The sequence below is a fragment of the Trachypithecus francoisi genome, unplaced genomic scaffold (assembly GCF_009764315.1).
Source record: "Trachypithecus francoisi isolate TF-2019V2 unplaced genomic scaffold, Tfra_2.0 Lachesis_group16, whole genome shotgun sequence".
Classification (NCBI taxonomy): Eukaryota; Metazoa; Chordata; class Mammalia; order Primates; family Cercopithecidae; genus Trachypithecus; species Trachypithecus francoisi.
The window spans coordinates 75,344,431-75,361,795 of record NW_022681461.1 but is presented as its reverse complement, the minus strand read 5'-3'; the positions used below and the strand labels follow the sequence as shown (position 1 = coordinate 75,361,795).

Below are 17,365 nucleotides of genomic sequence, written 5' to 3'. Positions count from 1 at the left end.
AGATTAGGCAGATTTAAATATAGTTTCACGTGATGATGAGCCCCTGAAGGCTTCTGAGCAGGAGGGACTATCTGAAAAAAGATAGAGAATGGTTAAGACCCAAGACAGAGAGAAGTTACAAGGACTATTTGGTTGATTAAATCTGTAGTAATTGGAATGGGCTGAATGTGGGAGTAGGGGTGGGGTGAGAGGTGGGGGTGGGGTGAGAGATGGGGAGGAGTGAAGACTGAATAAACCCAGATTTCTGGTTTGAGTCCAGGAGAGTAGGGTGCTGAATCCAAAGGCCAGGACACCTATACCTCTGGGAATACAGTGATGGTTGCAAAAGGCATCTGGTATTGTCCTTCTGCCACTGTCTTAAAAGGGATTCTAAAGGGATTTTCTTGCCCTTGTTCCTCTAGCCCTACACTTGCGTTACTGGCCTACGTGGATACTCACCAGCTGGCTGTGTCCATCATTGCAGCCAAGTCTGAGAATTCCTGATTATACTTAGAGCCTGTGGAGCTGCTGACACAAACAGTCATTAGCAGACGACCCTTTTGCAACAAAGTATGCTTTAAAATGTAAACCGTGGAGGCATTTTCCTTGCGTTGTCCAGAAGGAACTTTGTCCTGCGTGAGCCTGGATTAATCATGAGAGAGCTCGTCAACATTCCACTGGTACATATTCTTACTCTGGTTGCCTTCAGCGGAACTGAGAAACTTCCAAAAGGTTGGTTTGAGTAATTGTGTCTTCTTGTTGCCTTGTCATGGTTGTAGAGTGTGTGTACGAGATATGTCCACCACGGATTTATAGTATGGTGGGCTTCGGTTTTACTTGAAGAAGTAAGGGTGAGATGTATGATGAGGGAGGAAACTATATACATAAGCAATTGGTTGATGGTCTCCTCTCTACCAACATTTTCCTCCGAAGTTCTGCAATAAAAGGCTTAGCCACATAGTGCATGCAGAGCTCTGACTTCTAAGGCAAAACATAAGCATGTACACTGCAAGTTATCAAGGTCTGTTTTGTTTATGCGTATGTCAAATTTCAGGGTGGTCTAAGTGGATGATGAAAACCTTTTCGCATCAGGTTTGCCGGGAATAGAATCATCCCCCTTCTCTGACATCCAGAGCATTGGCTTCTGAATGAAAATCACTTTTATTTTCAGTTTTAGCTTTGCCAAACACTTAATAAATATTTTAGTTGTTAAAAATTGGAAATACAGAAAGACATACACAATTTGCCTGTGTAGTAAACCCGGAAGACAATGGATTCTAAATAACTTTGAGGCTGGAGTCATGATTTGGCTTGGCAAGAGATTGCAAAAGTTTTTTTCAGAGCCTTTGGAATGTACCGGAAATAACACCACCTCAGGGGAAAGGAAAGCAACTTAAGAAACTGACAAACACCTGTTGCAGTAGCAAGAATGTCCAGTGATATAGTTTCTGGCCAGTGTATTATGAAACTGGGACTAGCGTATTTTAAATCATGAAGACTGGAAAATATGTGATTTGCAAAGTGACTAAGGGCATCATTGAAATCTTTTAAAAAAAGACATGAGAAAGCAGATCGAGTGGTATCAATAAAAGAGTTTTCAAATTAAACGTTATACCATAGAGTTAAAAGGGTTTTTTGCTTTAGGACATGTTCAAATTAATCATTTTCCCTTTATATTAATCAAAGCACTGAAACGGTTTGTATTGTGTAGGTAAATAAAGGTGGTATCTGCATATAGATGCAAAACGTATCTTTAGATTTTGTGGTAAAGAATTTTCAAATTAAATGTTATACAATAGAGTAAGAAGAGTTATTTTGCTTTAGGACATGTTCCAATTAATCATTTTCCCTTTACATTAATCAAAGCTCTGAAACAGTCTGTATTGTGTAGATAAATGAAGGTGGTATCTGCATATAGATGCAAAACGTATCTTTAGATTTTGTGGTTCACTAAATTAGAATTGTAGTTCACTAAAAATTCTGGAGCCATAAGGTCAAGGTTCACATGTAAATAAGATATGGGTTTCTTCACAAACAATCCAATTTCACAGATTTTTTTGTTTAATTTTGCTGCTGCTCATTTTCCATTTTACTTGAGTATAATCATATCTTCAAATGTATTCAAACATTTAATTTCTAATGAATACTTTAAGGCATCTACAGATAAAAGAGACTCCAGATCTTTTCAAACAGCTAATAATAGTTAGAAGTACTTAACATTGGCTTCAGATTATTTTAATACTTCCTGATCAAACAACGGATGTCCGGTAAGGCCCCACTTGGATGTTTGAATGTATGGGTCGTCCTAAGTCTTATTTGTATATTTCTAAACCATGCAGTTACATAAAAATGATAGGGTTAAATACTAAAATACAGTCTTATAAAGAGCAGGACAATTGATTTTGATGATTCAAATAAGGATTTGTTGCACACACACACAACCCCCAAAACCTCTCTATCTGAATAAGTCTTAAATTATATGCTAGAAATAATTGATTTTCATTTCCAAACTTTACAAATAAAGCCCTTAATTCAAATGTACACTATCTCTAGTTTGAAAACATTGAAATATAGTGGCATCGAGATAACAAAGCCAAACCTCCTGACTTTTAAATAAACTAACCAGTTCATTCATCCAATTTCATTTCTTATAATTTACTTACTACTAGAATTAGGTTTTAAAATCAAAAAATTAAAACAATTTTTTTCTTAGTCTATTGTACCATAAAATCTAAATTAGTATGAGTTTAACATCACCCTTCGCCAAAACACCATGTCTAGGAGAACAAACATTTATTTACTGCATACACCAGTTCTGAGAATAAATAACATCATGAAAGTACAGTCCTTAAAATTCTAAATGTTGAAGGGTGAGGAATACATTGGGAGAAAAGAGCCACAATAAAATATTATTATTATCATTATTATATTATTTGAGACAGAGTCTCGTTCTGTTGCCAGGCCTCAGTGCTGTGGTGCGGTCTCAGCTCACTGCAACCTCCTCCTCCCAGGTTCAAGTGATCATTTGCCTCAGTCTCCCAAATACCTGGGACTACAGGCGCATGCCACCATGCCCAACTAATTTTTGTATTTTTAGTAGAGACAGGGTTTCACCATGTTGGCCAGGATGGTCTCCATCTCCTGACCTCGTGATCTGCCTGCCTCAGCCTCCCAAAGTGCTAGGATTACAGGCATGAGCCACCGCGCTGGCCATTATACTACTGAAACTAATAAAAATGGCCTACCCACACCATTTCTACTATTTATAGAAAACTACTGTTTTCCCTATTCTTGGCAGATAGTAATAACAAAAAGAGTTTTTTAGATAATATACTTCTTCCTAAGTCCTTTATCGTGATGAATAAAGGTAATTGCACAATATGTATTACCTAAAAAATTGACATATTTAAAATAATACAAAAGTATTCAGGGAATTCTTTTCTGACTTTCTGCACATTATTTTTTGACAAAAATTAATATCCAACTTTGTAGAATTAATTGTTCATACTTTTCATTTTAGTTTAATTGAGACTACTGATGCCCAAAAGGGAAAAATTGTCTTTCTGAATCATTTCAGCTAGTGATATTTTCAGCGATGAATTCAATGCCATAACCCAAGTAGTAGAATTTTACAAACTGTCATTTTTGAAAGTAGCCAATGTTTCACTGGATAACTGGCTTAACCATATACATCAATAACACTTAATGCTTTATCAGGGAGTATGAAATGTATGGTGCGATGCTAGATTCTGCAGGAGTATAAGAGTTCATGTAAGCAGCTCTGGATTTGCTTAATATGCACAAAGAACTGTCAAATGTCTTACTTTCAAAATATTCCACTTACTACAAAACTTTGAAGTGTTTGAGTGTAAGTGATTTTATCTTTAGATAGATTTGAATAACCTCCTCCTTTAAATTATATGTATATAAGGATAGGATTCACAGATTTGACATAAGACTAAGTCAGGACTGACACAGCTGTCATTGAAATCCAGGACACACAGTCCTGGATGAATATCTTATATTGATGTGCATTGAAAGAGTTATTCATTGCATGTTTGAGTAAACAGAATTGCTTCAAATATTATTGACCTTAAAGAAAAGAAGGAGCAGAAATTTCAAGATCTCTTTAAACTCTACCTTATTTCCAAGGGTAAATGAAGTAGGCAGCTTCTCAGTGAAATGAAACCTGATATCACTGAAGAAGAGTAACAAGTGAGGGGTGGAAAGGGGGCCTGAAGGGAGTGGCTGTATTCAGGAAGATGAGAGGATCACATGGGCCATGCTGAGGACCCAGCTGGGGCTAGGAACTGCAGCTTTCTTTATAATGCCCCTGACCTAAACATTTGCTGCACTATACCCAGCAGTGCTATGTGAACATAGGGTAGTGAGGACAGATGGCTGGATTAATTCAGGATTGGCACTTTCCAGGGTCAGTATAGCTAAAGAACTAGAGAGTAAAAGAGTTGGAGTTATATGGCAGCATACCATGCGGTACAGTTTGGATCATGAAGCAAGTAAAACAAGGATATTTAAGGCTTGGAAGAGAAGGTTAAAAAGTTTAAATCAACCCCAGAGTGTTTTGTTATACTAAAAAAATACTGCATTCATAATGTTAAGAGAAACACAAATATTTTCCAAGTCAGAGCCCTAATTTTACTAAAATAGAAAGGAGCAAATACACCTTGTTTCTTTATGTACTCAATCATTGGGTCATGTCAATCAAAAAATAATCAATCAAAAGTTGGTAAGTCAATGGCCATAGGCGAGAGGCCATAAAATACAAAGGAAGGGTAATGTCACGTCCTTCTCATCAAGAAGTTAATATCCAAGTCAAGTTTTTCTTTGGGTCCAGAAAAGGATTGTGTTCATTTCCATGTATTTGTTATTCATGTAGTCCTTGGATTGAGAGAAGAAATAGTGTCCTAGTTTAAACAGGCTCTGGCTGAGATGAAAGCTGGATAGAATGAAAGTCAACAAGAGACAGTGTGCTGAGTCAACAAATATCATTAAATACAACTGACCCATGTGATTGCGTCAGTGAAAACTGGAAAGCAGATTTGGATAACTGGAAATATGGGCAGTGTGGACTTTGCATTCTGTGTATAGAAACTGATATTGATGTACATCTTCTCTTTATCCATCTGTGCATAATCAGTATGATCTTGAAGACACGGTATGTCTTAGAGAAAGGAACCAACTTTAACCCTGAAGTTCAGCTAGTTTAGCTCTATCACTTCCTATTTTTGTGATATGTAGACAAGTTATGTAACCACTTTTAGTATTCATTTCTGGTCTGAAGTGGAAATATTAATAGTATCTACCTTTATGATTTTTTGTGATAAATAATGAATGAAAAGTATAATGCATGGCACATACCAGATTCTTAATCAATTTTAGATGCTAATATTAGTAAAAACAGAGTCAAACTTCACATAAGACTGTTATGTCACTGAATCTTATGGGAAGGTGTTAACCTAATAAAGTTCTTAGTAACACCTTCCATATTTCTCCATGTCTATTTTCCAAGACATTCTAAGACTTACTTCTTTGATCTTAACTGACCTCAACAGTTCATGTGACACCTCCAATGTGTCACCTCATTGGAAAGATAACATTAATACCAAGTCTATTACCTCTGCCAGTTCTGCATCTGTGTATTGAGTGAAAATAAAACTAGTGCATAAAGTTTCTCTCTTATAAAAGTGGCACATGGTATTTAAGGTTGATTTTGAAAACACAAAATACATAAAATTTAAGACAGAAAAAGTCACCCATTCTTCTAGGACCAGTAACACGTTAGTTTATTTTCTTTCATTTTTTTCTATGTATTTTTTAAAATGCTAATAATATTGTGCTACATGCTATTTTTACTTAGCACTAAAGCATAAGTGTATTCTATATTATTAATAATCTTCAAAACATCATGTGCAGTGACTAATATTCTGTTTAGATAACAGTGTGCTAATATATGTTTAATATTCACCTCACTGAGAAAAAAAGGCCCAGATTTGTTGCTCTCATTGATTTCTGCAGTATAAATACTCCATAGTAAAAGACTCCATCGTCTCTGTGGCCAATCTCAAGCTACTCTCAAATACTGAGCACTGAGTTGGGAAATAGCATGTGTAGTATGCCTCCTTCATATATTATTTCTACCACACAGATACATTAGTGATAACCTCAAGAACTTATATAATAGTAAAATGTAGTTAAATCATTAGGATTGTCAAGTATTATTAGTTTTTAATATATTTAATTATAAATGTATACAACTTAGTTTTTAATAATGGTAATATATAACAATCACCTCTGAAAATTCCTAAAAAATTACCAAGTGGCCCTTGCAAACCTGTGGAAGACAAAACTGTGTGCCTCAATCTTCTCCCACTTGACTACAATTAGTAGAATTTAGTGCAATTGATCTGTTTCATGCAGTCAAAGTCACTTATTTGCTTTTCTATATGTGAGATTATTTCCTTAGGATAGATTTCCAGAAATGATGATAACGATTATGATATTATTATTATTATTTTGGAGATAGAGTCTTGCTCTGTCACACAGGCTGGAGTACAGAGGGGCAATCACAGCTCACTGAAGCCTTCAACTCCTAGGCTCAGTTGATCCTCCCACCTCAGCTTCTTCCCAAGTAGCTGGGATTACAAAGTGTGTGCCACCACACTGGCTAATTTTTAAATTTTTTGTAGAGATGTGGTTTCCCTGTGTTGCCCAGCCTGACCTCAAACTCCTAGGCACAAGTGATCCTCCCACCTCGGCCTCAAAAGTGCTGGGATTACAGGCATGAGCCACCAACCACACCCAGCCTGAGATAAAATATTAATGGTATAATAAATTTGAATGTAATAAAGACAAGGAAAACAATTGAACAGCCTGGGTTTCTTTTTCTAAATTATAGAATCAAGTAACATTTGCACAGTGCTCCATGTGGACCAAGGACAATTTTAAATGGTTTCCATTTATTTACTCCTTGTGACAAGCTTATGTGGAGGCTTTATTATTATCTCCAGCTATAGCTAAGACACTGAGGTTAAATGTGGTTAAGTGACTTGCAGAGCAAGTGATGGAGCTGGGATGTGAATTCAAGTCCTGTGCTACATTGCCTCTTAATGGCTAGTTGCTCAATAGTCTTCCTTTCTTTCTTTTTTTTATTTTTTTGAGACTGAGCTTTGCTGTGTTGCCCAGGCTGGAGTGCAGTGGCATGATCTTGGCTCACTGCAACCTCCACCTCCTGGGTTCAAGTGATTCTCCTGCCTCAGCCTCCCCGAGTAGCTGGGATTACAGGTGTGTACCACCACACCCAGCTAATCTTTGTATTTTTAGTAGAGACAGAGTTTCACCATGTTGGCCAGGAATCTCTTGAACTTGTGATCTGCCCCACTTTGGCCTCCCAAAGTGCTGGGATTACAGTCATGAGCCACCGTGCCTGGCCTAGTCTTTCTTTTTAAACAGTAAAAGCATTCAACATCATCAATTAACCTTTGGCCCCATTGTTAACCACACCCCACAAGCTTCATAAAATATTGTTTTTGTTCTTTATCTCTCAAAATCTAGATGATTATACTATTAATTGCTTATTTCATTAATTTGTTGTTTAGAAAATAACTTTATATTGATATTGACTTTCTCAAACTCTATGAATTACAAGTTTGCTTCCACTGCATTTCGAAAATTAACATTTCTTTGGCATTCTATCTGCTACAATTTTTTTTCTATTATGAAAGCAATATGTATTCATTTTTTAAAAAAATCCTGTAAGATACAGAAAAACAAAAATACAAAATTACACATAATGCTCATAGCAAGGGATAAATGCTCTTAGCATTTTGCTATTCATTCTTTCAGTCTCTTCTCTCATATATGTGTGTGTATATACATGTGTATATATGTTGTATATATACACGTATGTACATATGTATGTAATTTTATTTTTTAAATTTTAAGTTCTGGGATACATGTGCAGGATGTGCAGCTTTGTTACATAGGTAAACGTGTGCCATGGTGGTTTGCTGCACCTGTCACCCATCACCTAAATAATTGGGCTCAACATGTATTAGCTATTTTTCCTAATGCTCTCCCTCCCCTAATCCCACAGGCCCCAGTGTGTGTTGTTCCCTTCCCTGTGTCCATGTGTTCTCATTGTTCAACTCCCACTTATAAGTGAAATCATGCGGTGTTTGCTTTTCTGTTCCTGCATTAGTTTGCTGAAGATAATGGCTTCTGGCTCTATCCATGCCCGTGCAAAGGACATCACCTCATTCCTTTTTACGGCTGCATAGTATTCTATGGTGTATATGTACCACATTTTCTTTATCCAGTCTATCACCAATGGTTACTTGGGTTGATTCCATGTCTTTGCTATTGTGAATAGTGCTGCAATGAACATAGGTGTGCATATATCTTTACAAATTTCAGAGGCTGTTACTTCATTGAGGAAAGAGAAGCATTTAAATAAGAAGCTCTCTCTTCAGCTCCCTACCAGCAAAGGGGAAAAACCTACCTCTCTGCCTCCATCTTTTCCTCCTTCTCCCTCACTGTGCTTTAAGAGGACTTTCTCCGCCCATCTGTGGTTAACCTGTCTTTCTTCCTCTGAGCCCCACATTTATCTGCTTTCTTAGGGACCTATTTCCTTCAATTATCTCCTGTTTTTCTCCAATGTCCTGCATTTTTGCTTCTACTAGATGCTTCCAGTCAGCATTTAAACCCACTCTTGTCACTATACTCACCTGCAGCACCATGCAGCCCCTTTCTTCCCTTCTATTGTTAAACTCTGCTGCAAAAAGATGTCTTCCCTCTCCTCTTAGTTACCACTTCCTTATCACCACCTAACCCCCACCACTGCAATCTGGCTTCCACCAAATCTGCAAGCACCAAAGTCAGCATGACCTTCTCATCAGGAAACTCAGCGGGCACTTTTAGGTCCTTATTTAACTTAACATCTTGGCAGCATTTGATTCTCCATCTTTTGTGAAACGTGTGCTACTCTTGGGCTCTGCCAATAGCCTCCACTAGCTTTGCTTACAACTCTGGTTTCTTCCTCTCAGTCTCTTTTCTAAACTTTTCATTCTCCCACCCATCTTTTACAAATGTTTATGTTTTCTTCTAATGGGCTTAGGGCGCCAGCCTCCCTCCGTCTTCAGGCTTTCAGAATTACCGTTTCCTCTGCCTGGCACACTCTTTTCTCTCCACTGCACCAAGCCAAATTTGAATCATCCTGTGAATGTGTGTGAATGTATTGTGTAGTTTGTTTTTATTCCTAGTTTTATCAAGTTCAGTGGTTGAGAAACATTATTCATCATGTTAAAGAAACACTATTATATTCCTACTCTACTAATGGTTTCCAAGTAGGGAATGGATAGTTAACTCTGTTACTGCCTTTTTGACTGTGATGGGTATCTTTTAAACTATGACTATAGTAAATCCTATTTAAAGGACTTTTCTATTAAATTATCCTTATATTTTTGCAAGGATTATTTTTCTGCCTAAATGCATAGTAATAATTTTGAAATTTATGATTTACTTTGCTTTTTAAAATTTTACTTTAGGGCTTTACATCCTGCTTGACTTACATTAGCATTGTTTTATTCCAAAGATTGATTTGAGAAGCTTTCTATATTTTATATTCCCTATAGCTTTTGTTTGTTTGTTTTTGAGACAGGGTCTCTCTCTGTCACCCAGGCTGGAGTGCAGTGATGTAATCACAGCTCACTGCGGCCTTGACCTCCTGGGCTCAAGTGATCCTCCTACCTCAGGCTCCCAAGTAGCTGGGACTACAGATGTATGCCACCTGTATCTAGCTAATTTTTTTTGTTTTTGTATTTTTTGTAGAGATGCGGTCTTGCCATGTTGCCCAGGCTGGTCTCAAACACCTGGATCCTTCAATGGACCCTTCTGGGCTCAATGGATCCTCCTGGGCTTAATGGATCCTCCTGCCTCAGTCTCCCGAAGTGTTGAGATTACAGGCATCAGCCACTGCACCTGGCTCCTTGTAGCTTTTATGTAACTTGAGACTTAATTCTTTCTTAAAAGTTTTTTAAAACTTACCTGAAAAATTTTAGAGCATTATTTTTTTTCAGAAGTGTTCTTTGATAATCTAATCTTTTTCTTCTGTGAGTATTGTTGATGATTTCACCACACCCTTTATTACATGTGAAGAATTTTGTTTTTAAAATTCTTAATTCTTTGGATTTTAGTTTTTAAATATTCATTACTGTTTAGCTATGTTGAATTGTGGTTCAAGAATGTGACATATAATGTATGTTTTTAAAATTTATTTAATCTTTAGTTTTCATGGGCATTTGAAAATATGTGTCATCTATCAGGGCTTAGAGTTGATGTGCATATCTGTTTAATTAATTTTACTAATTCTGTTATTCTCTTTTACTACATATATATTTTTGTCTTTTGATCTATAAACAGGATGGGGATTTTTTAAACTATCTTTTTATTGTCTATTTCTTACAGATTTTATTATAGTTAGAAAATATAGTCTATATAAAATCAATTATTTGAGCTGGGTTAAAATCTCCTATGTAGCTTGGTATATTTTCTGTATGTTTGAATGTTTTATATATGTGTCCTTTAAAAAAAAAGTATTCTCTAATTGTTTCATTATTTTATAAATGTACATTATATCTAGTGTCAATTTTGATGTTCATATCTTCTATATCTTTACTGTATTTCTGTCTGATTTATTAGTGTCTGAAGACATCTTTTAAAGGCTTACACCATGCTAAAATATTTCTCCATGTACTCTTGTGATAATTTTACTTTTGGGTTTATTTGAGTCCATATTTTTAAATAATTAAGTTTCATTACCATCACACCTTTTTATGGTTTGTTCCTTTTATCATTAAGTAATGTTTCTTTTTTCCTTATAAGTGCATAAGCCCTTATATTACATTTTTCTTATATTAATATTGCTATGTCACTTTCTTTGGGATATTTTTTGCTTTATACATATTTTCCCTCCCATTTATTTTTAACATTTCTGTTTTATTTTATTTAGGTGTGTCTTTTGTATTTGATAGCATCTGTCATTTCATAGGTCAGCTTATACCATCGGCACTTACTGTGATTTATGGTATATTTGGACTTGTTTCTTCCACATTATTTTATGTCTTCTGTTAACCATGCTTTTTCTAGGCTTATTTATTCCTCCTCTTCTTCCTGTTTGTTTTTGCTTTTGCTTTTGACTGATGAAGGCTTTCTAGTACATCTTTTTTTGTCCTGTTGTTTTGGGAGTTTTGCATTTTATCTATTTTTCAGTGGTAACCATTAATGAAGTTTTAACATAAGCATTTAACCATAACTTTTTCTTTCTGTTTGAAGTTAGTCAATATTTCTGTCCTCTTGTATTTTATGGCAAAGAGCTTAGCATTTTGTAACTATTTAGCATTTTAAACTTCTTCCCTGAACTTTGATCTTATAATTGTTTGTCTAGAATTTAATTCCACTCTTTTTTAAACACAAAAATTTGTGAGTTTTTAAAAATATTCCATAGTGCATTAAAATTGCAATGATATTTCACTACCATTTATGCTATTGTTTTTTATAACTCACCACTTTCTTTCTGGTATAAATTATTCCTTTCTGAGTTTATTTACTCTAGTAACTATTTCAGAGAAAGTCTGTGAGTGGTAAACACTTTCAATATTTGTTTATAAGTGTTCTGACTTTAAAATTATTACCTAAGCTAGCTGTATGATTCTAAGCTAACAGTTATTTTTACTTAGTCATGTAAAGATATTAGCCTATTGCCTTTTGGTATCAATTGTTGTTGCTGAATAATCTCAGGTTACCCTGAATTGGCATTCTTAAGGAGTTAATCTTTTTCTTTCTAGTAGAGTTTAAGATTTTCTTTATCTTTAAGTTTTATAGTTTTAATTCATTGTGTCCAAGTATGAATTTCTTTCTTTCCTTTTTTTTTTTTTTCCTGAGACAGTCTCTCTCTATCACCCAGGCTGGAGTGCAGTGGTGTGATCTCAGCTCACTGCAGCCTCCACCTCCTGGGTTCAAGCGATTCTCGTGCCTCAGCCTCCCATATAGCTGGGACTACAGGTGTGCACCACCATGTCCAGCTAAAGTTTTTATATTTTTAGTAGAGACAGGGTTTCACCATGTTGGCCAGACTGGTCTTGAACTCCTGAGCTCAAGTGATCTGCCCTCCTCAGCCTCCCAAAGTACTGGGATGACAGGTGTGAGCCACCATGCCCAGCTGAATTTCTTTTTTTTAAATCTGTCCTGTCACTTGGTGGGTACTTTCAATCTTAATATTCCTGGGTTTCTTTTTCAGTTTTGAAAAATTATCAGCTATTTACCTCTTTATATATTGCTTCTAGGCTGCTCCCCTCTTTTATTTTTCTCAAACTTCTATCAGAGGTGTATTAGTGCCTGTCACTCTATACTTTATATCTCCTAACTATTCTTTAATAGTGTCCATGTCTGTATTTCTTTGTACTATGTTCTGTATACTGTAATGATTATAATATATTATAATGATTATTATATTAATATATGTTATGATTATTATAATATATAATGATTATTCTATTGAAAAGCTGGGAAGAAGGTGGCCCTGATGACTGTGTATAAGAAGACACTTTACATAAAAATTCTGCTTTCTTATTTCAACTACTATCTTTCAACTTTTGTATTTACTCCCTTTGTAGAAGCCTTATAAATACAGTTTTGTTCATTTAAACAGTATATTAGTCATGGTGCTCACCCTGGGAATTAAAAGATGCCTAAAACATGATCCCTGAACTAACACTCAAGGTTTTAATAATTGAGTGTGGGACAAAGACGTAAACAGATTATTTTAATAGTATCTGTGTGACAACTGACATTATAAGATTGACATTTACAGGATAACATAAGGTTAAGGAAAAGGGCATTCGGGTCTGCCTAGCATGTCAGGGAAGTGGAAGGAGATGGATGCTTAAACCAAATCCTAAAAGACAAAATAACATTAGCCAGGGAGATATGGGGCAAGTAAAACACTCCCACTCACCATTTTTTCTCACTCTCAGCAGATGAGCTTGCCTTTGACTTTACAAAAATAAAAATAAAAATAATACTAATAATAAGGTTTATTCAGAAAGTGGATGTATCTTTTATGGCCAAACAATGTGCCAGTCTGTTCTAGATGCTTTATAAGTCTATCACTGACTATTTCACCTCTAAACGTCAATCACACTACTTATTTGACTTTGATATATACCTTGCCCTTTAACTGAAGCGACCATATGATTTACTGTATAAATGCAGGTAGCTCTCATTTCACAGAGGAGTGAGAAAAAAGAAGGGACCATGTCTCTAGCCTTTTCTCCCGTTGTCTTACAAAAATAAAATAGAAAAAAACAGCTTTATTGAGATATAATTAACATACCTTGTGCTTTACCCTTTAAAATGTACAATTCACAAAGTGGTGCCTCTTCATTTTCTAGTTGTATGCCACAGTGAATTCTCTACAAATCTGATGAAGCTTAAGTTTCAGATTCTGTCATTTGCAGGAGCCCTTTTTAAAACCCTCGCTGGGCTTTAGTAATGTGCTTATATGAGTGTCTATTTTTATAAAATCAGGGGGAAATTGTTCTTAAACAACAATTTTTAAAATTATTATCCTTTTCCACCTTGACTTCCCTTCAGAGTCACTTTTCTTTATGCTGATAATACTGGGGTGGCCACAGAAATTTTGTATTCATAATTTTATATTTTTTCTTTAAAAAGTACTCTCAAGTTGCATAAACTTGGGCCCCATAAAACTTGGATCTGCCTCTCCTCATATATCATAGAGTCTAAGCCCTGCTCTCCTGAGAGTCTTCTCTTTTAATTTTCAAATGCCTAGTTTGGAAGTAGAAACAACATTCTTTACATAAGCTCTTCCTTTCTTTTGGCAAATTTCTACTCTGGGGAAACAGAATTCTCATTCAGGTATGTAATGGCTTCTGACTGCTTAAGGAAGTAAACAAAATTCTAGAATGTTCTCTTTTGATTTCTCCTTTCCTTTCAGCTCCTGTCATCACCACTCCTCTTGAAACAGTGGATGCCTTAGTTGAAGAAGTGGCTACTTTCATGTGTGCAGTGGAATCCTACCCCCAGCCTGAGATTTCCTGGACCAGAAATAAAATTCTCATTAAGTAAGTATTCCACATTTTAATTTTTTAAAATTGTTGTGGGTATATAGTAGGTATATACATATTTATGAAGTAGATAAGACATTTTGATACAGGCATGCAATGTAAAATAAGTACCTCATGGAGAATGGGGTATCCATCCCCTCAAGCATTTATCATTTGAATTACAAACAATCCAATTACACACTTTAAGTTATTTTAAAATGTATAACTAAGTTATTATTGACTATAGCCACTCTGTTGTCTTATCAAATGGTAGGACTTTTTCATTCTTTCTACTTTTTTGTAGCCACTAAACATCCCCTAGTCCCCCTGATCCCTGTACTACCCTTTCCAGCCTCTGGTAACCATCCTTTTACTCTCCATGTCCATGAGTTCAATCGTTTTGATGTTTAGATCCCACAAATAAGTGAGAACATGCAATGTTTATCTCTTGTGCCTGACTAATTTCAGTTAACATAATGATCTCCAGTTCCATTCATGTCTTTGCAAATGACTGGATCTCATTCTTTTTATGGCTGAATAGTACTCCATTGTGTCTCTTGTACCACATTTTCTTTATCCTTTCATTTATTAATGAACACATAAGTTGCTTCCAAATCTTAGTTACTATAAACAGTGCTGCAACAAACATAGGAGTGCAGATATCTCGTTGATATACTGATTTCCTTTCTTTTGCTTATGCATCCAGCAGTGGGATTGCTGGATCATATGGTAGCTCAATTTTTAGTTTTTTGAGGAAACTTCAAACTATTCTCCTTAGTGGCTGTACTAATTTACATTCCCACATCAACAGTATACAAGGGTTCCCTTATCTACACATCCTTGCCAGCATTTGTTATTGCCTGTCTTTTGGATATAAGCCATTTTCACTGAGGTGAGATGATATCTCATTGTAGTTTTTATTTGCATTTCTCTGATGATCAATGATGTTGAGCACTTTTTGATATGCCTGTTTGCCATTTGCATGTCTTCTTTTGAGAAATTGTTCAAATCTTTTGCCTATGTTTGATTGGATTAATGATTTTTACTGTAAAGTTGTTTGAACTTCATATGTATTCTGGTTACTAATCCTTTGTCAGATGGGTAGTTTACAAATATTTTCTCCCATTCTATTTGTTGTGTCTTCACTTTGTTTATTGTATCCTTTGCTGTGCAGAAGGCCTTTTTTTTTTTTTTTTTTTTTTTTTATTTTTTATTTTTTATTTTTTATTATACTTTAAGTTCTAGGGTACATGTGCATAACGTTTATATCATGTATAACTCCCCAAAGCAATCCCTCCCTCCTCCCCCCTCCCCATGATAGGCCCCAGTGTGTGATGTTCCCCTTCCCGAGTCCAAGTGATCTCATTGTTCAGTTCCCACCTATGAGTGAGAACATGCGGTGTTTGGTTTTCTCTTCTTGTGATAGTTTGCTAAGAATGATGGTTTCCAGCTGCATCCATGTCCCTACAAAGGACGCAAACTCATCCTTTTTGATGGCTGCATAGTATTCCATGGTGTATATGTGCCACATTTTCTTAATCCAGTCTGTCACAGATGGACATTTGGGTTGATTCCAAGTCTTTGCTATTGTGAATAGTGCCGCAATAAACATACGTGTGCATGTGTCTTTGTAGTAGAGTAATTTATAATCCTTTGGGTATATACCCAGTAGTGGGATGGCTGGGTCATATGGTACATCTAGTTCTAGATCCTTGAGGAATCGCCATACTGTTTTCCATAATGGTTGAACTAGTTTACAATCCCACCAACAGTGTAAAAGTGTTCCTATTTCTCCACATCCTCTCCAACATCTATTGTTTCCTGACTTCTTAATGATTGCCATTCTAACTGGTGTGAGATGGTATCTCATTGTGGTTTTGATTTGCATTTCTCTGATGGCGAGTGATGACGAGCATTTTTTCATGTGTCTGTTGGCTGTATGGATGTCTTCTTTTGAGAAATGTCTGTTCATATCCTTTCCCCACTTTTTGATGGGGTTGTTTGCTTTTTTCTTGTATATTTGTTTGAGTTCTTTGTAGATTCTGGATATTAGCCCTTTGTCAGATGAGTAGGTTGCAAAAATTTTCTCCCATTCTGTAGGTTGCCTGTTCACTCTGATGGTAGTTTCTTTTGCTGTGCAAAAGCTCTTTAGTTTAATGAGATCCCATTTGTCAATTTTGGCTTTTGCTGCCGTTGCTTTTGGTGTTTTAGACATGAAGTCCTTGCCCATGCCTATGTCCTGAATGGTACTACCTAGATTTTCTTCTAGGGTTTTTATGGTATTAGGTCTAACATTTAAGTCTCTAATCCATCTTGAATTAATTTTCGTATAAGGGGTAAGGAAAGGATCCAGTTTCAGCTTTCTACTTGTGGCTAGCCAATTTTCCCAGCACCATTTATTAAATAGGGAATCCTTTCCCCATTTCTTGTTTTTGTCAGGTTTGTCAAAGATCAGATGGCTGTAGATGTGTGGTATTATTTCTGAGGACTCTGTTCTGTTCCACTGGTCTATTCTCTGTTGTGGTACCAGTACCATGCTGTTTTGGTTACTGTAGCCTTGTAGTATAGTTTGAAGTCAGGTAGCGTGACGCCTCCAGCTTTGTCCTTTTGACCTAGGATTGTCTTGGCAATGCGGGCTCTTTTTTGGTTCCATATGAACTTTAAAGCAGTTTTTTCCAATTCTGTGAAGAAACTCATTGGTAGCTTGATGGGGATGGCATTGAATCTATAAATAACCTTGGGCAGTATGGCCATTTTCACGATATTGATTCTTCCTATCCATGAGCATGGTATGTTCTTCCATTTGTTTGTGTCCTCTTTGATTTCACTGAGCAGTGGTTTGTAGTTCTCCTTGAAGAGGTCCTTTACATCCCTTGTAAGCTGGATTCCTAGGTATTTTATTCTCTTTGAAGCAATTGTGAATGGAAGTTGATTCCTGATTTGGCTCTCTGCTTGTCTGTTACTGGTGTATAAGAATGCTTGTGATTTTTGCACATTAATTTTGTATCCTGAGACTTGGCTGAAGTTGCTTATCAGCTTAAGGAGATTTTGGGCTGAGACGATGGGGTTTTCTAAATATACAATCATGTCATCTGCAAACAGGGACAATTTGACTTCTTCTTTTCCTAACTGGATACCCTTGATTTCTTTCTCTTGCCTGATTGCCCTAGCCAGAACTTCCAACACTATGTTGAATAGGAGTGGTGAGAGAGGGCATCCCTGTCTTGTGCCAGTTTTCAAAGGGA

At 36.1% G+C, this 17,365-nt stretch overlaps 1 protein-coding gene across 2 annotated transcripts in view; it reads left to right on the top strand.

The window, feature by feature from the left end:
• Positions 1–482: 482 nt before the first annotated feature.
• MUSK (muscle associated receptor tyrosine kinase) overlaps positions 483–17,365 on the top strand; it is a 132,240-nt gene continuing 115,357 nt past the window's right edge. For both annotated transcript variants that reach the window (XM_033237843.1, XM_033237842.1), the window contains exons 1-2: positions 483–711; positions 14,012–14,138. In XM_033237843.1, coding sequence (XP_033093734.1) covers positions 633–711; positions 14,012–14,138 — 206 coding nt within the window. In that variant the 5' untranslated portion in view covers positions 483–632. The remainder of the gene's footprint in view (positions 712–14,011; positions 14,139–17,365) is intronic.